Below are 20,518 nucleotides of genomic sequence, written 5' to 3'. Positions count from 1 at the left end.
CAAAATGGTGTGTTTTAGTCCGCAAGTTTAAATCCTTAGAGCTTGGAACTGCCTACTGGTAGGTCCATTTCTGGATGTGTTACGGTGGTTTGTGACTAAGGTTCTTCCTCTTTTGATGCCTTTGGTTAACCGGAGGTAGCAAGGCTGAATTTCACATAAACGTTTAAGTTAATACCACTTGGAAGAAAAGAAGTCCTTGAACTAAAGAAGTGTTTGGTCTTTAAAATATTTAAGTAGGTTCTATGTAGGCATTTATTGATATCCTTTTAAGATGATTTGGTTAGAAAGTTTAACTCCTGGAGTAGCTTCTAATGGGGAGATTTGTATATTATCATGATTGAGAAATACCTTTTGATAACCATGTGAAAAATATCGATGCACCCTAGTATCTGTTGCGAAATTGAGAAATAATGTGACAGATGCAAGATGACAACAAATATGTATCATCAAAGATGAAATGATAGGTATGTAAGGAAAAGACATTTGTGTGAGCTGGCAAATTCTCAGGCGATTTACAGAATGGAACCTGTTGGCTTCTGAACTTCTTTTCCTGTCTGCTTTCAGTTAGGTTCTTTCATTGTGGTAATTATGTGACCTTATATCGAATTCCTTCATAGAGGGAGATGTTATACTTTTTTTGGGTAGTGTGTTTCAGGTCCGTTACTTAGCCCCAGGGCACAAATTCTTCTTCTGTCTTCATCTTTCCTCCCAACTCCCAAGTTATAAACAAACTAACATTAAAAGGAAGTAAACTTTTAAAACAATCCACTTTCCTCTTTGTTGAATAATTGTCAAAATCAGCCAAAGTAACTGTAGCAAAAACGTTGAAAGGAATCAAGTAAAAAATGTAATACTTCAGTATCCTGTTTCTGTTTTTCCCAGATCTTGGTTAAAAGTAAATATAGTACATACCCATGTACATATATACATACAAATAAATAGAGCACACGTGAATGTTTTATTCATTGATTTGTATCTCTAATTTTGGTGAACATATATATTTTTTAATGTATTGCATTTGTCCATTAAGTAAATTAAAAATCTTCAAAATTTCTGTTTGCCTTACTTTTCATTTTTTAAAATGAAGCCTTGTATTTGTTTTAGCTGGAGTCACATCAGAAGCCATGCAGACTATCACCACGGCTCCTGATGCCTCAGGGCCTGAAGCAAAAGTCCAGGAGGAAGAGCATGACCTTGTTGATGATGACATCACCACTGGTAAGCACAGACATCTTTAACATCTGATTGGAGCTTTGTTTGATATTGCAAAATGTTTTCTAGGTTATTTGTGGTGGGATTAAGTATTTCGATGGAAAGGATGGAAACTTGTACTGATGGTGTGTTTAGTTTTATGAAACTGTTTAGTGTCCTCTTTGATCTTGAGGTGAAAAGAAGTGGAACTGTTTCCTTGGCCCAGGTTTGCTCATTGTAGCTCTAACAATAAACCTGCTAGCTGTGCACCTTTTCTGGAGACCTTTTAATTCAGAGTCTGCGACCACTGCTAAAGCCTTGGAATGTATAGAGGAATATACTCATTAAGTTTTGAAAGATTTTGCAACTTTCAGGTAAACTAAAGAATGCTAAAATTTAATCACAATATATACAATATAAGCTGTATAGGAAGACTTACTCTTTATACCCATACTGTAGAAGTGAGTGCTGCTTTTTAATTGTTGGGCCACTGAACATTCTTATCTGTATTACCTTTCACATAAAGTGAAATTTAGGTGAAAAACATAAAGCAAATTTTAGGAAACTCACACACTATAAATGTTTAGCCTATCTTTTTATACTCTTAAGCCAGTTTCAATTACTGGATCTCCAAATACATTCAGCTCAATTTCTTTGACTGCACAGAGGATAAAAATAACCTAGTATAAATACTTACATTGGTATTAAGAATAATAAGCTTTTGTTTTGGGTGTGGATGGTTAAAATTTAAAATTTGATCATAAAATGTATAATTGTGAAGCAACAAATATTAATTTAATAGTAAAAAAATTAATTTACTAGTAATATTTTAGAAGTATGCCCAGAAAATATTAATTTAATGGTAATAATTTAGAAAGAAGCATGCCCAGAAAATAACAGAAAATTTTTAACAAATATTAAAGGGAGGGCCAGACACGGTGGCTCACACCTGTAATCCCAGCACTTTGGGGGGCCGAGGTGGGCAGCTCACCTGAGGTCAGGAGTTTGAGACCAGCCTGGCCAACATGGCAAAATCCCGTCTCTACTAAAAATAGAAAAATTAGCCAGGTGTGGTGGTGGGCGCCTGTAATTCCAGCTACTCGGGAGGCTGAGGCAGGAGAATCACTTGACCCTGGAGGCGGAGGTTGCAGTGAGCCGAGATTGCACCACTGCACTCCAGCCTAGGCAACAGAGTGAGACTCTGTCTCAAAAAAAAAAAAAAAAAAACCCAAACATTAAAAGGAGAAAAGAAAGGGGAGGTTTCCTGCTTCCCTCCCACCCTCCGTGATAGGTAGGTTACTGTTACATGGGAAGAAGAAAGTCTAAGATCTCCCTTGAAAATTTACAAAGTGTATATTTAAATACCTATAGCTTTGTGCCACTGCTGCCTAATGTTGCCAAAGTTGGGGAACGTCTGATTTTCAATAAAAATGAGATGATGATGGTGGCTATTACTTTTAAATTCTTTTTAATGTGTAAGTTCATTGATGAAAAATATTATCCAACCTAAATATGAACGATTTCAGGAACTTCTAATTTTTCTGATAGTCATTTAGCACTTTACAATTATAGAATTTGTTTCAGTAGCTGCTAAAGAAAATCTATTTTATTTGCAGATTTTTTTTTTTTTTTTGAGACAGTCTTGCTTTGTCACCCAGGTTGAGGTGCAGTGGCGCGATCTCGGCTCACTGCAACCTCCACTCCCAGGTTCAAGCAATTCTCCTGCCTCAGTCTCTCAAGCAGCTGTAACTACAGACGCACACCACCATGCCCAGCTAATTTTTGTATTTTTAGTAGAAACAGAGTTTCATCATATTGGCCAGGCTGGTCTCAAATTCCTGACCTTGTGATCCACCTGCCTTGGTCTCCCAAAGTGCTGGGATTACAGGCATGAGCCACTGCACCTGGCCTATTTGCAGATTTTTAAGCCAGTCCGTGTTTGTTCAGTTTTCACTGCTTTTCATACTGTTATATGTATGTTTTTTGTTAGATTTTAATTCCCTGTAAAGTTTAAAGACCTTCTAATCTATAAAAAGTAGTTGTTTAAGTCACAGCAAAAATAAATTTGCCTTTGCAATAGTAGAATAACTCAATTTGCATTCTGGAATAAAAGCTGAATTTTTGAGCAGTCAAGTAAGCATTATTAAATCAGTACATTGAAATTTTGAATTATGCACTACCAAAGTCATGAGATAGCATTATAGTATATGATTTTTTAATTTTATTGTTAGCAAAATCAAGAAACTAAGAATGCAAATCTAATTTGAAGAGTCTATTAATGCTACATACACTATATTTTAATCTGTAAGTTTGGTTAAATATATGTGACAAATGGCTTTTATCAGTTGATTTATTCATTTCTTGTCATGGGTACTAGAGGCAAGAATGTTCAATATCTGAAGAACTTAAATAACTAAAAAATGGCTTCCTTACCATGTTGTCAAAGCAACTAGCATGTTGCAGCCTGTAGATCGTTCGGGTTACCTTTAAGTTGTGTGACTTGATTAAGCTGTGGTATAGATTTTTGTGAGGGTTTAGAAGAAAACCATATTTCTTTTCATTGACTAGAATCCTATATAAATTGCATTATGAAAAATATGGTAGATGCATTGAGAGAAATCTGATTCAAGCACAATAATCTTGTTTTGGGGTAACTAGTGTTGTAGAGAGCCAGTACTACAAAAGGGAAAGCTGGCCAGTGCAGCCATTCAGATGATTTTCCCAGTTATTTTAGAGGTATTGTTCTAATATTTCTTCATAAAATAAGTAGTAATTATATCATGACAGGTATTTGCTTGCACTTTCAGGGAATTCTTATTTGAAAGCTATAGTTAGGCTAACGTGTATAGTTGTATTACTTTTATTATTGTAGTAATCCGGATCTTAATTTCTAGAAACAGTCTGAGCAAGATAACAATTAAAATATGAGGTATAATATAATGCTTTCACTAAAGGCAGAATACTTTTTGAAATTTTTCTTTTGGGTACAAATGGGTTAGGTATGAATGCTGTCTTATGACAGTTGAATCTGAGCCTAGTAGCCTTTGTTAGCATTTGCCTTATCAAAGTAAAGAAACATGGATTAAGCTGTACAAGTGTTGGCTATGATCAATTGGAACTAATTAAATTTATTTGAAATGACGAATCTTAACTGGAAGAGAACAGCTGGAAAGACTAGGAGGAAAAAAATTGGGTCTTGATTGATACAATTTAAATCTTCACTCTGTCATTTAAAAAATATGTTGCAGCTTCTTTCTCTATCTCTCTTTTTAAAGCTGATATCTATTGATTGGCTCTACAGAGTAATGCCAGTGTGCCTTGGTCAACACACATACTCAGTTTTACTTAGCAGTCTGTCTTGAGGTTTATCAATTTCTTTCCTTTAACCATATGTTTTAAATTATATATCATAGACATATTAGCCATCTTGGTGGATTAATGTTGTTTTATGTAGAAAAATATTAAAACTTATTTCACATTTTCATATTGTACAATATGCATGGGAAATGTACTTTTCAACGACGTTGCTTTAGGATTTATAATACTCTGTATATTTAGAATCTGTTTTAACTGCTTAATAGAATTTAAAAAAAAATAGTGTTGATTCTAGATTATAATTTGAGGCACAAGAATAGTACTGTATACCTGTGTGTTTGCTTTTATATGTATACTTTTATTTCCAGTATTATCACTTAATTGCTATGTAGATATGTAACTGACGTTTATAAATAACACTTTCCTATTTATACTATGTTATTAATAGGTCATAATTATACTAATGGAGTAAATCTCACTAAAGCTGACATACGTAGAAGAAATTTTGGATTGATCATAATCTGCTTTTCTTAAGTGAGACCTTCCTGTGACTTAGTTAATTGTATGTGTCTTTTATTGTGGTACAGTATAGCATTCTGATTGAGGGTGAAGTGATACACCCTCTAAATACTGCATCTAAAAACAACCTCACCTTAATTGCAGGCTTAACAGAATTTTGGAAGGGTTTCATTCACAAACCTGCATGTATGCCTTTAAGAAAGTCCCTATATTCTTCTGAGGGTCATAGTTTGGTGTCTTACCTCTTGTTCAATACAGCAAGGACACAAACTGACCAAAAACAATGATAAAGGGTCAAGAGTCACTGACATTGTCAAAAAAAAAAAAAAAAAAAAACCACCTTGATACTAGATCAGCAGCACTGTTGACAGATTCAACTACAAAAGCAACAATGATATATGGATCCCAATGGGTGGATCGACAGTACTTATTTTAGTTTTTGATGCATTTTTTGTTAAATTATAATTAGCTACATTTTGATTACTCATTCAGGGGCAAATATATATCTTCCCATTACTCATTAGTAGATGCAGAGAATAATGTATTTTGCTATTCCTGTGTATTTAGTGCTGACAGAACCTACGTGTGTCTGTATCCCTCCTCCCCCTGCCCTCAGTTACGTTCTACAGGCATATATTTTAAATCTAATTCTTTACAGCTCTGTATTTTACTGATTTAAAGTTTTAAGTTTCTGAGAAGATGTCCTGTCTTATGGTAAATTGATGTAAGTTTTCTATAAATGTGTTTTTGTTTTTCTTGGATTGTAGAATCAAATTTTTTTTGTAGGTATAATCTTAGAGACTAGCTTATGTTCTCCTTTTACAATCAAATAAATTAATATCATTCTTTCTTTAAAAACTTACATGATTGATACCCAGTGTCCCAAAACATGTTATTTGACCTTTCATTCAGAAAAGTCTATATAACATGAATGAAAATGAAAAGATCTAGTAATGATGAAAAGTAATGTTATATAGTATCATTAATAATATGTAGTAATCCTCTCAGTAGTCATCTACTCATTCAATCAGTAAATATTTTTGAGCACTTTAGTGCCAGACACTGTTTAGGATATGCCATTGAATAAAATAGGCAATCACACTTGTCCTTGTGGAGCTTACATTTTCATGGAGGGAGGCAGACAATAATAATAATAAGTAAATATACAGTGTTTTAGAAGATGAGAGCTGCCATGGAAAGAAGAAAAAATAGAGAAGGGTAAGAGAAGTTAAAAGTTATATCACTTGACAACTTTCTTTTATCAAGCACATTACACATGAACCTTATGAAATTACTTTGAAGTAGATACTAATATATTTCCAGATATGTAGTTGAGGAAACAAGCTTAGAGAGAGAACTTTTACAGGGTCACATATGTACCAAGTAATAGATCTGGGATTAAAATGAGTCCTACCTGATTCCAAAGCTGATGTGTGGTCTTAAGCCCTACTCTGCACTGCCTCACATTCTCAAAGTAACTCATTAAACTTTGGAAGATTTTCATTTTCTTTTGAAATATGAGATAATGTCACAGTTTACCTTGATTGTTTATGATAAGAGGTAGTTACTTTGCTGGATATCTAACCTCATCATTATTCCCCCTGCATACCCCTCCTTTTTTTTTTTTTGACATGTGGTCTCTTGCCTAGGCTGGTCTCAAACTCTTGGGTTTGCCTGGGCATGAATAGTAGCTCACACCCATAATCCCAGCACTTTGGAGAGCTAAGGCAGGAGGATTGCTTGAGGCCAGGCATTTGAGACCATCCTACACAATAGGGAGACACCCTATCTCTACAAAAAAAAAATTAAAAGTTAGCTAGGTGTGGTGGTGCGCACCTGTGGTCCCAGCTACGTGGGAGGCTGAGCTGGGAGGATCACTTGAGCTCAGGAGGTCAAGGCTGCAGTGAACCATGTTCGACCACTGCACTCCCGACTGGGTGACAGAGCAAGACTCTGTCTAATAAAAACAAAGGAAAAACTGGGCTCACACTATCCTCTCTCCTCAAACTCCTGAGTAGCTGGTACTACAGGTGTGCTACTGTGTCCATCTAGTCTCATTATTTAAAATGCAAATTTGTTATTCTAAATTTAGACCAAGAGATTATCTCTTTTAGGAAAAAAAATCACCACATATTCATTCTTTAAATTTTCAAACATTATTTAGGACTGTTGTAACATAAGAATATAAATAGAAGTATTTTCATTACTAAATGGTCAGTTTATTGCATACATGTAAATGTTCATTGTTGTGTCCAGCTTTTTGAAGTCATCAGTATAAAACTAATACATTAATATATGTTTATACACTAAAGTCAACATCTCTACTATTTTAAAATAGAGCTGAAAAAGACGTCTAGTCTGAGACTAAATATTGATTTGTGCATTTACTTACTAAAGGTCCTATTCATAAGATGTTTTTACATTTGTTCTGAATGAAAGATAGGAAATTTACCCTGTTAAAGTACAGATAAGCTCCAAAGAACAAAATACGGCATATTATGTATTCAGAAACCAGACGTTCTTTCCTAGCCAGGAGTCAGAGGCTGTATAATTTGTAAACTAGAATAAGAGACTTCCACCTGCACCCTCTGCCTTTCTCATTCTTTAACTTATATTTAACAGCCTAAAAAGTAGTTTAGATGTAGGTGAATTTTAAGTCACTTCTTCTAAATTATCGCTACCCTTGCTTTTGACTTCAGAATGTTAGCTACTACAAAATATATGAGTTTACTATATTAAGGCTCTTAGTAATTATAAATTACTAAAGCTATGGTTGTTTTTACTCTGCAGTTTTCATGAAAACAGATATTAAGAAAAATAAAAGTGTAAATTTCATAGTTTTCTGAGTGAACTATGTCATTTCAAATAATTTACCTTTTTGTCCTTTTTTAAAAAAAATCTAGGAGAAGAAAACATATATGAAAATATTTCTTTCTTGTTTAGTGTTTAATGCTCAGCTTTAGTTTGTGTTGAAGGACAAGTATAATGTTTCTAAATACAGTATTTGAGAAAGTTTTTGACATGAATATTAAAATACAGAAAAAAATGATGCTGTATAAAACTGAGATACACTTTCTTTTCTCATATTTTCTCTCTGGGTGATTTGCTTTTTCCGTTCTTTGGTAACTACCACTTGTATGTTAATGACTGTCAATCAAATCTGTATCTCCAACCTAGCCTTCTCTTTTCAATATCAGATTCATATGTCCTCCTGCCTGAATGTCCTGTAGATACCTAAATACCAAGTGCAAAAGGAGCTATAGGCCAGTTCGGTGGCTCGTGCCTGTAATCCCAGCACTTTGGGAGGCCGAGGCCAGCGGATCACCGGAGGTCAGGAGTTCGAGACCAGCCTGGCCAACATATAGTATAAACCCATCTCTACTAAAAAATACAAAAATTACTTGTGTTCGTAGTGGTGGCAGGTGCCTTTAATCCCAGCTACTTAGGAAGATGAGGCAGGAGAATCGCTTGAACCCAGGAGGCGGAGGTTGCAGTGAGCTGAGATCGTGTCACTGCGCTCCAGACTGGGCGACAGAGCAAGACTCCGTCTCTCAAACAAACAAACAAAAAATGAAAAAGGAGCTATATTTCTTCCTAAACCTCATCTTATTTCATATGTTTACCTCAGTTAAAGGCACATCACTAATGGTACCGTTAATTACCTGATATCTCAAACTTGAAGCCCAAGGATAATCCTGGCTTTCTCACTTTTTAACAATGTCCACATATAGTTGGTGTAAGTTCTTGTAAAATGTGCCTCTTAAATATCTCTCAGTGGTTTTTGTCTTCTCTGTTTCCACAGAGAATACCTAGATCCAGCCTTGCATTTTTTCTTCTTCAGATTATCGTTGCATTTTCCTGCAACCATCTCCCTGTCTTCATTCTCTTGTTCTCATCCAGATCATGTCTTCCATGACTCTGAGAGTTTAAGAAGCCAGTTCATCATCCTTCACCCTCATTAACAGCTACTTAATGACTTCCCATTGAATATAGCTCCAAATCTAAATACCTTCGCAAGCTATCTAGGGTTCTTCAAGGGCTGACTTGTATCTCTGATGTCATCAGCTAAAGCGGTACTTAACTTTGTTCCCCAGAGTACCCTGCTATTTTGTGATTCATACTTTGCATGTGCCCCTCCATCTGGCTGGCATGCTCTTAACTCTCACATATGGGACGAAATTCCAAGAATTCCCCTCAAATTCAGCTTGAGTGTCATCATCTTCATGAATCCCATCTGGACCTTTCTTATATAATATCTCCCTGTTCATTGTACTCACTTCTGCTCTTGCAGCTTAATAATATGTAGCAATAATGACATCTGTAATTTTGTTAAGTGATCATTTCACTTGCCCTTCCTGAGTCATGTGGGCATGTGACTTTTACCTTCTTGTATATCTAGCACTAGAACAGCTGGTACATAGCATCTTCTCAATAAATGTTTATTGAATGAATGGTTGAATTAATGAATCCATAAGGTTACTCATATTTCAAGCAGTACTCCTTATACACTGTGTATTTAAATACATTTGCTATATCCTTCCTATGCTTACATAGTTTATATCTCCTTAACCTCCCTGCCCACCTTCTTAGTGGCTATTTAAATAGCTCAAAAAATCTTGGTAACACATTAGTGAGGTGATGTAGGCTTATTTGTAGATAAATTATCTCTTGATATTGTGAAAATGAGACTGGGAACACATCTAAGAACATAATTAGCTCTACCGAGTTAGTCACTATTGTTTCTGTTTAAAAGTTTATCTTTTTCTCTTGGAAAATAATATGTGTTCAAAGTTGGGAGAAGGATGTGATACATAGATTTAAATAAGAAAAGATAGGAGAAAAAAACCTGGAACAAATGTGCTTTGTAACTTCTCTTAATGAGCAGGTGGAAGTTGGGATGTGCTATTGGAATTGCACAAGCAGAGAACTAGACCTGATAGAATTCTCAGGAAATCCCCTTTCTGTGGTCTGCCTTGGCCTTTGCAGGTTTGGTAGACAGTGGAGATGTACTTGTGGATGATGGTTCCAGTTTCTTCAAAGTCTGGGAATCCCTATTTGGTTGCTGCCTCTTCAGTCACCCTTTTCTTCCTTGCTCTGGTAACTGTGCCTCCTCATTTCTAGGATGGATTCTGTCAGCAAAAGCCAGAGTCTTTAATCAACTGTTGCCTTGGCACCAAATCTTTCGTAATACTATTTTCCAATAAGGGCACTTTTATTTTTTGTGTGTGCATGTAAAGATTGTTTGCATGTAATATTTTTGCAAGGGGTTTGGGCAAATAAATAGTAATTAACACCATCTTCGCAAACTTATGTGAAAGAACACATTGCAAAATCAAGACCTTAAAGTAATAACTATCTCAGTGACTTAGCAGCATTTATTGAGTACCTAATATGTGTCAGAGTGGCTCTGTGCTCTTTTAAATCCTCACACTGTTCATGTGATGCCTTCATCATCGCTTCCGTTTTACAGGAGAAGAAAATGAGGCACAGAATGGTAAAGTTACTTGCCACATAAAAGCCACAGATAGGAAATGACAAAGTCAGGATTTGAAGCTGGGCTATTGCTTCTAGATCTTGTGCTTTTAAATTTAAGTAATTTTTAAAAAATCAAGTCATTTATAAACCTTACAAGAGAAAAAAGAAACACATGTATTATGACTTGTCATTTTCTTTTTGTGTTATATAGAAATTTCTATTTTAATTTTTAATATAGCTTAACTTTTTATGTAGTACAAGGAAATGTTTGAAATGTGAAGAAAATACTTCCTGCTTTCTTAAAAGAGAAACATAGAAATTCAGCATATGAAGATAATTTTATGTATTGTCTAGATAAACTAGAATTTCTACTTCATGTTCATATAAAACCACACATAAATACACCAACACATAAACAGTATTAGATCAGAAAGCCTTAAGTTTTGAGTTTCGCATTAACTATTATATATTTCTTTTGCTAAATTTAGACCAAACAGGAAAAAAGCAGAAATACTTACTTGGATAATAATGTAGATGCTGCATCGGGGTTGGGGGAGGGCAGGTGGGTGGCAGAGGGAAGCCATCCCTGTGAGTGAATAACCTTCAGGATGAACTTAAAGTTTAGCCTTTTGTGAGCTGTGTAATAATACCACATGGATAAGAATGAATTGCATTATATTGTGGCACACTATTATATATCTGTATATTACATGAATTGCCCTTATAATTGATATCAAACCCATATGACCAAAAGTTGTAATTCACAAAAGTAATGACAACAATGTCTCATAATTCACAGACTCTATGTCATACCTGTGAATGATTGCTTTTACTGTGCAAACCATGTTAAAGGGGAAAAACAGGTTTTAAAATGGATGTGAGGTTCTGAAGACTCCTTCTTCCTGATACTTCATAGTCATTTTTAATACACAAAAAGATAATTAAATTTACTAACATCTGTGAGTTTCCCCGTGATTTCTTGGTTTAAAGTCACTTGCAAATGTAAAAGCTTTTGCTCTTAATTTGAAGTTTTAAATTACAAATGAAAGGTAATATTTAATATTTGAAGTGAAGATAGCCATAAACCTGAATGTATTTTCTCCTCATGTAACATACCAGAAAGAGGAGTCCTCACTCATAGGTAGGATAAATACTGAGAGTATTTTCTCATCTTTTTTGTTATAACTATTTATCCTAAATAAAGATGGATGAATTAAATCCAGTGTGAAAGGATTCAGGGAATCGGAACCAGCTACTCTTTCTTTGTTTACCGTTTCTGTAAATGTATTTTTTCAGTGTGGTTAGTACTACTGAAAAGGAGTATAAGGCATATTCAATTTTATTCAATAAAACATGAATAAGTGCCTTATGTCTTCTATCAGCACATTCTATGGAGAATTTAATAAAGCAAGCCTCTAGATGAGAAGGTGATGATCAAATTTTAGATATGTCTGCATGCAAGTGCACAGATGACATATATGTGCATATTCTCTGTAGCTGGGAGAATTCAGAGTACTGGGCTTAGTTAAGGGTAGGAGTTATGTAAGAGGTAAGCCTGTGCTTATTGCAGAGGTGGAGAGACATGGGAAAAGCTTCTGAGCTCAAGCTGTTAGTTTACAGACTTAGAAATAATTAGCTGTGGAGGGAGTGAGAAGAAGAATGGCCTTGCCCGGAGTGGACAGACTATAAGGACAGCTTCCTTACTTGTTCATTGTATGCCCTTATTTGAGTTACTTGACTATGCTAAGCCTCTATTTTCTCACCTGAAATATGAGGCTAATAAGGTTATTATGAGACAGATGAATGGCTACAGAAAATGTGGGACATAATCACAATGGAGCAATGGAGTACTATTCAGCCATAAAAAAGAATGAGACCAGTCATTTACAACAACCTAGGTGGAACTGGAGATCATTCTGTTAAGTGAAATAAGGCAGGCACAGAAAGACAAACATTGCCTGTTCTCATTTATGGGATCTAAAAATCAAAGCAATTGAACTCATGGACATAGAGAGTAGAAGGAGGGTAGAGAGCCTACCAGAGGCTGGGAAGGGTAGTGGGGGTTGGGGGAGGGGTGGTTAATGGGTACAAAAATAGTTAGACAGAATGAATAAGACCTATTATTTGATAGAACAACAGGGTGACTATAGTCAAAATAATTTAGTTGTACATTTAAAGATAACTAAAAGTGTAATTGGATTGTTTATAACATGGAGGATAAATGCTTGAGAAGATGGATATCCCATTTCCCATGATGTGATTATTACACATTGTATGCCTGTATCGGAATATCTCATGTACCCCATAAATATATGCGCCTACTATATACCCACAAAAATGAAAAATTTTTTTAAAAAAAGCAAAAAACAAAAAAAAAAAGATTGTCTTGAGGATTAAATGAGATGATGCATGGAATGTTTTTAGCAGAAGAACTGGAGCATAGTAAGTGCTCAATAAATATGATAGGCTTCTTGCCTCGCTTCCATTCTCATTACCACCATCATCCTTAAGTGATTTGCTTTAATAACGTAAATGGTTGATAACTAATATCATTTATAAATCAGTTTTGAGTGACTTAGTGGTGTTTATTCTAGGTAGTTTGACTATCCTTCACAAGGATATAAACTTGCTAGAAACATTTATACTTTACAGATCAAGAAATAAGCCATATCCAAACTACCACTTCAAATTTTCACAAATTTATAAAAATTGGCTCCTGAAATATTGATAAATTATATTTTCTTAAACACTTTTATATTGATTTCTTTTATCACATTTATTGTCTGAGTTGAATTTGACCATAAAGGTGAATTATTTGACGAAACAGACATAACTGCAGCTTTAAAAGAAAAAGTAGAAAAAGTAGCTGAGGAAGAGTTAATTTGCATATGCATAGCTGAGTTCAGCTAGTGGTGAAGTGAGGGGTAAAAAGGAGATAATGGAGACAAGCTTTCCGAATGTTCTGATGTGGCCATTTAGTTGACAGTCATTACTAGACTTTAGAAAACATGTTTGAAAAATAATAGGCAAGATGGATATGGTCCATGGAGAAAGATAACTTAAAATATTAAATATTAATTAAAATATTTTTTAAAACCTGAAGGTTAAAAGAGGATCTTCACCATACTATCATTAAATAGTCTTGCCGAGAAAGAAAAAAGGGAAACATTTAATATAACTCTCATACTTGCAAAGGATGGTTTCTCATCAGCTCAGTTTTTAAGAGGGTGTGTTCAAAAACAGAGCAAGGTGTACCACACCAAAATATCAACTAAATGTGAGAGTAGAATATAGACAGGTTTAGAAATGCAGGTTATCAAAAAATATGCCTCCTATGTCTTAAGAACTGGTGGAGGATGTGTGCCTCCAAAATTGAGAAAGTAAACCAAGAAAGAGGAAGCTGAGGATCTAGTGATCCAGATAATCTTTATATAACCCTTTATATAACCCTTGTAAAACCTGTCTTGCCCTTTGACCCCCATCTCATTGTTTTAGGCAACATCTCTTAGGAACGTGCTGCTCAGGGCTGAGCACAGTGGCTCACATAGGAGGATAGCTTCAGACTAGGGGTTCAAGATTAGCCCGCGGCAACATAGTGAAACTTCATCTCTCCAAAAAAAAAAAAAAAAATTAACTGAGTGTGGTGGTATGCACCTGCAGTCCCAGCTACTTGGGAGGCTGAGACAAAATGATCACTATGATTGCACCACTGCACTCCAGCCTGGGCGACAGAGGGAGGCCTTCTGTAAAAAAAAATAATAATAATAAACAAACCCCAACCTCCCCCCACCACACACACACACAAAATAAAACAGGACTGTAATCCTCAGAAACCTAGCTGCCCTGAGGGTTGCTTGGAAAAGGGAAATCTGAGAGAGAAGCATTTAGGCTGCAAAGTCCAGCACCCCCTCCCCATGTGGAAAGTCTCAGTGACTGTATTGATTTAATAAGTTTCCTTATGTTCCGGATATTTGGCAAGTTCTAACTGTTCCATTTTCCAGGGTAGGCTTGATTTCTGCTCCCGAATCTACTCCCTTGTATAACAGATTTACAATTCTGGGTGAGAATTTGGGGATAAATTATTGAAATATAAAGAGAACCAAGTAAATAACAAAAGACAGTTATTGACTGCAAGGAGGGAAAAAAAGCAGTGCTGATAAAGTTATCAAAAAACACATGATTGAGTTGTGAATAACATGCACAGATTGTGAAACTATCAACCTTAATTATGATGTAATTTTATTAAGAACTATGACATAAATTGGGAGGCATAGGAGGAAGAAGGCAGGAGAAAGCATGTGAATGTGGTGTGTGTATGTGATGTGAATGTGTGAATGTGGCGTGTGTATGTGATGTATGCAAGTTGTGTTTATGTAAAGGAGAACCCAGTTTTTATTGATCATAGTGGAGGATCATAAGTTTAAAGATAGATAAGTCTAAAATTGAAAAGTTAGAAAATAACAGAGTTTTCTAAAGAAGTCAAATGTCCAACAAGTCTTTGGTTTTTAAAAAATGGGGAAAATTGGATCCAAGCAGCTCTAAATTGGTTAGTGTACTGTCCACATATACCAGAAGTCTGCAGCGAATTGTTAAATATGATTTGGGAGCACTTAGAAGAAAAAGTGAGAAGCAGTACAGGTGCCCTGAGCTTACCACACTCTAGAATTTTATCACAGTGTTTCAGTTGCGTTGATTTTGTTGCCCTTCATCGTCTAAAATAATTTTGATGTTTTGGTGTAAAATGTATACGATTCATCATAAAATGACATTTATACGCTTATGGGTTTTCACTACATGCGGCACACAATAGAAGGGGTCATTCTTCTGTTCCTGGAAAGCTATTCTTCATGATGAATTTTTTTTAAATTTGGTTTGGCATTACTCACTACTGTCAAACTTGCTCAAGCATCATTGCTAATGCCATCCTTATTATTTTCTCATGATGAATTTATCAATTGACTTAGGAATTAGGGAAGAGGACTTCTAAAAAATAGGAAAAGGTCTGTTAAGAAAATTCCAGCCATACAGCCCAGTTCAGCATGTCACTAGTAATAATCACCATCATGGTGCTACCTCTAGATCACCTCTGGGCGCTGTACTATACGTCTTCGATACTTGTGATACTAAGGGTGTCTGACTCACTCAGATATATTTGTGTGGAAGTTTTGGCAGATTCCCTTAAACAAGCGATCTTTCAGAGGGTCTGGCTTGCTGTCCCAGCACACTTTTTTTTGAGATTGAGTCTCGCTCTGTCACCCAGGCTGGAGTGCAGTGGCACAATCTCGGCTCACTGCAACCTCTGTCTCCCGGGTTCAAGCAATTCTCCTGCCTCAGCCTCCTGAGTAGCTGGGGTTACAAGCACTGTGCCACCATGCGCAGCTAATTTTTATATTTTTAGTAGAGACGGGGTTTCACCATGTTGGTCAGGCTGGTCTTGAACTCCTGACCTCCTCTAGCATACTTTTTACTGATATGCAGAATGGGGTATTCACTCTGTGCAGCTTAGTGGGATATCTGACAGATGACTGCCACTGTAGAAGCATGATCTTCAGTGTAGCCAGACTAAACTTTGTACATCAACCCAGCCTGGGAGAGTCCCTGTAGGAGTTCATGATACACTGGCTGAGCATCTTTGAACTTCAAGGAATTAGCTAGGAAAAAGGGGAGAGTGAAAGAGTTTCCAAAAAGAGTCAAATCCTGGGAGGGAGAAGAGAGCAAGAGGTGGTACAGCCATTTGGGAGGAAGAGTAAGTGGTTCCCTGTGAATGTGTATAGAGTGGAAACAGGGTCAGGACTAACAAGAGGGGATGCTAAAGGCAGGCCAGATGATGAAAGGCTCTGTTTGTCGGCTGAGCTGCTTTACTCATATTCAGGGGACTACCTGGAATCAATAAAGAGTCTAGACCACTCTGACAATAGATGCTGAAAATACTGGGGAATGATGCTGGGGCAAGTGGGGGTAAGCAGTGGTCTAGGTTCCAGCTGGCAGGGGCCCGAACGAAGGTAGCACAAGTGCTTGAAATGGCATTTGTTTGTATTTATTTAAAACATTCTGAAGATGGCCAAATAGGAACAGCTCCTATCTGCAGCTCCCAGCGAGACCAACCCAGAAGGTGGGTGATTTCTGCATTTCCAACTGAGGTACCTGGTTCATCTCACTGAGACTGGTTAGGACAGTGGGTGCAGCCCATGGAGGGTGAGCAGAAGCTGGGTGAGGCGCCGTCTCACCCAGGAAGCACAAGGGTTGGGGAACTCCCTCCCCTAGCCAAAGGAAGCCCTGAGGGACTGTGCCATGAGGGACAGTGCTGTCCAACCCAGATGCTATGCTTTTCTCATGGTCTTCACAACCTGCAGATCAGGAGATTCCCTCGTGTGCCTACACCACCAGGGCCCTGGCTTTCAAGCACAAAACTGGGTGGCTGTTTGGGCAGACACCAAGCTAGCTGCAGGAGTCTTTTTTTTCATACCCCAGTGGCACCTGGAACATCAGCAGATCAGAACTGTTCACTCCCCTGGAAAGAGGGCTGAAGCCAGGGAGCCGAGTGATCTTACTCAGCAGTTCCCACCCCCACAGAGCCCAGCAAGCTAAGATCCACAGGCTTGAAATTCTCGCTGCCAGCACAGCAGTCTGACGTCGACCTGGAACGCTTGAGCTTGGTGGGGGCAGGGGTGTCTGCCATCACTGAGGCTTGAGTAGGCGGTTTTCCTCTCACAGTGTAAACAAAGCCACCAGAAGCTTGGACTAGGCGGAGCCCACCGCAGCGCCACAAAGCCACTGTAGAAAGACTGCCTCTCTAGATTCCTCTTCTCTGGGCAGGGCATCTCTGAAAGAAAAGCAGCAGCCCCAGTCAGAGACTTATAGATAAAACTCCCATCTCCTTGGGACAGAGCACCCAGGGGAAGGGGCGGCTGTGGGCGCAGCTTCAGCAGACTTAAACGTTCCAGCCTGCTGGCTCTGAAGAGAGCAGAGCAGCAGATCTCCCAGCACAGCGCTAGAGCTCTGCTACGGGACAGACTGCCTCCTCAAGTGGGTCCCTGACTCCCATGCCTCCTGACTGGGAGATACCTCCCAGCAGGGGTCAACAGACACCTCATACAGAAGAGCTCTGGCTGGCATCTGGCAGGTGCCCCTCTGTGACAAAGCTTCCAGAGGAAGGATAAAGCAGCAATATTTGCTGTTCTGCAGTCTCCACTGGTGATACCTGGGCAAACAGGATCTGGAGTGGACCTCCAGCAAACTCCAGCAGACCTACAGAAGAGGGGCCTGTTAGAAGGAAAACTAACAAACAGTAAGGAATAGCATCAACATCAACAAAAAGAACACCCACACAAAAACCCCATCTCTCAAGGTCACCAACAGAAAACACCAAAGTAAATAAATCCATGAAGATGAGGAAAAACCAGCGCAAAAAGACTGAAAATTCCTAAAACCAGAATGCGTCTTCTCCTCCAAAGGGTCACAACTCCTCGCCAGCAAGGGAACAAAACTGGACAGAGAATGAGTTTGATGAAGAGACAGAAGTAGGCTTCAGAAGGTGGGTAATAACAAACTCCTTCAACCTAAAGGAGCGTGTTCTAACCCAATACAAGGAAGCTAAGAACCTTGATAAAAGGTTACAGGAACTGCTAACTAGAATAACCAGTTTAGAGAAGAACATAAACGACCTGATGGAGCTGAAAAACACAGCACGAGAACTTCGTGAAGCATACACAAATATTAGTAGCAGAATTGAACAAGCGGAAGAAAGGATATCAGAGATTGAAGATCAACTTAATGAAATAAATTGTGAAGACAAGATTAGAGAAAAAAGAATGAAAAGGAATGAACAAAGCCTCCAAGAAATATGGGACTATGTGAAAATATGGGACTATGGGACTATGGGAGGAATAGCATTAGGAGAAATACCTAATGTAGATGAGGGGTTAATGTAACCTGTGTAACAAACCTGCATGTTCTGCACATGTATCCCAGAACTTAAAGTATAATTAAAAAAATTCTAAATATCTAAAGTCATCTAGGTTTATAATTAATATAAGCTAATTGGTACCTAGTATTAAATAAAACATTCCAATAAAATGAATGTCTGCGTTACAAATATCAGTTAAATTATGTTGTATAAGTGGGTTTTTATGAATTTGTTGTAGAGAATATTAGTGTCATTCATGTGCCATATAAAAATCTTTAACCCCCACCTCATTTTGCTATATAGTATCTTAAAGTTGGAAAGACTTATTCATAATCTGGTAGCTAGATTTTATATTCTAGACCAATCTTTCCCATCGCAAAGAATCCTTCATACCACATCACTGAACATAAAGGTTACCGAACTTTTGCTTACACACTGTATTAATTTTCCTATTGCTACATAATAAATTAGCACAAATGTAGTTTAAAATACCCACATTTATTATCTCATAGTTTCCATGGGTTAGGGAATCTGGGTTCAGCTTAGCTATGTCCTCTGCTGTAGGACCCAAAAGGCTTCAATCAAGGCATTAACCATGGCTAAGTCTTATCTGAGGCTTTTGGTCCTCTTCCAATCTCACATTATCTGAGGCTTTTGGTCCTCTTCCAATCTCACATTCTTAATGGCACAATTCAGTTCCTTGCAGTTATAGGATTGAGGTCCTCAGCTCCTAGAGACCGTCCTTGGTTCCCTGCTATGTGGCCCTGCCCATAGGCATTTCACATCTTAACAGCTTGCATCTTTGAAGACAGCACAACAATCTCTCTACTAGGTGCCAGCAAGGTGGAGTCGTATATAAATTGAAACCTGGCTAAGAGAGTGCTATACGAAGTAATCTTATATGGAAATGGCCTCCCATGACTTTGCTGTCTTCCACTGGCTGGTAGTAAGTCACATATCCTGCCTTTACTCAAGGCCAAGGGGTGGTATAACGGTGTGACTCACTGGGGGTTGGTTACCTTACGATAGTCTCTCTACATACGCACCTATCCAGGTGTGGGGCTCACTGCTTGCAATTTCGTTCCTTCCATATTTTGCTTGTTTTGTTTGTGTGAGAGAGCAAGAGATCTCCCTCCTTGTCTTCTCTTTGTCCTTCAACAACATCTCGTGTGACCTGATTTCTAGACCTTTCTCTCTTCCATTTGTATGTACTATGTTTTATCAATGATATTCCTTAGAAGGTGGTACCATGCCCCCACTAGCAGACCAGTGCAAGTATTACACAACTATTTTCTTCCTTTTTCTGGATGCTGTATAATTTTGAAATTAAACTGGTTTACTTTAGAAGGCATCCCACATTTTTGTCTGCTACTAAAAGTGGAATCGTTTAAAATGTCAGATTTTATATGAAGTGCTATTAATTCAGGTCTTCCCAGTTTAGAAGCAAGACTTGCTATTTGTTCTTTCTGCTTTCCATCTTATTGGTTTGAGCCCATCATCCAGACTTGGAATCTTTTTCAGTGCATTGGTTATTTCTCCCTGCTTTATGACCTCTGTGAATGTGATGAACAAGCTTTCTGTGTTGTCTGTGTTGACTAGTTAACTGCTGAACAGGCCCCAGTAAGACTCCTGCAGCACAAGGGTAGGGATCTTCTCTACCTTTTCATCAGCCCTGATGTCACTCTCCAGATATGGTTTTTCAACTCAATATAAAGTAACCCTTTTGCAGTGTCACATTAGCTCATTGTTTAAGAGGGTATGTTCAAAGGTAGAACAAGGTATACCACACCAAAATATCAATGAAATGTGAGAGTAGAATAGAGACATCTTTAGAGTATCAAAAAATATGCCTCCTGTGTCTTGAGAACTAGTGAAGGATTCACTAGTTCTTCATCTTGTTCATAATTCAGATTTATTCATCTTGTTAATACTCTAAGAGATTTCTTCAGATGCTGTGCTGAGATCAGAATATGTGCATTAATGGACAGTGTAGGTCTATAATGTTTTACATTTGTAGTATTTTATCTAACTTATGAGCGTATAAAGGTATTTTAAAACATTCTTGACGTGCCTTGAGTTGCAGTAATTTTGGAGATATGCAATTTTTAAATT

General features: G+C 37.4%; 1 protein-coding gene across 4 annotated transcripts in view; it reads left to right on the top strand.

Moving 5' to 3' along the window:
- WDR7 (WD repeat domain 7) overlaps positions 1-20,518 on the top strand; it is a 376,679-nt gene that overhangs the window by 164,015 nt on the left and 192,146 nt on the right. For all 4 annotated transcript variants that reach the window (XM_032152211.2, XM_032152210.2, XM_058438305.1 and 1 more), the window contains one exon: positions 1,105-1,218. In XM_032152211.2, coding sequence (XP_032008102.1) covers positions 1,105-1,218 — 114 coding nt within the window. The remainder of the gene's footprint in view (positions 1-1,104; positions 1,219-20,518) is intronic.

Source organism: Hylobates moloch, unplaced genomic scaffold, assembly GCF_009828535.3.
Source record: "Hylobates moloch isolate HMO894 unplaced genomic scaffold, HMol_V3 SCAFFOLD_5, whole genome shotgun sequence".
NCBI lineage: Eukaryota > Metazoa > Chordata > Mammalia > Primates > Hylobatidae > Hylobates > Hylobates moloch.
The sequence above is the reverse complement of the archived record's forward strand: the minus strand, read 5'-3'. Positions and strand labels throughout refer to the sequence as shown.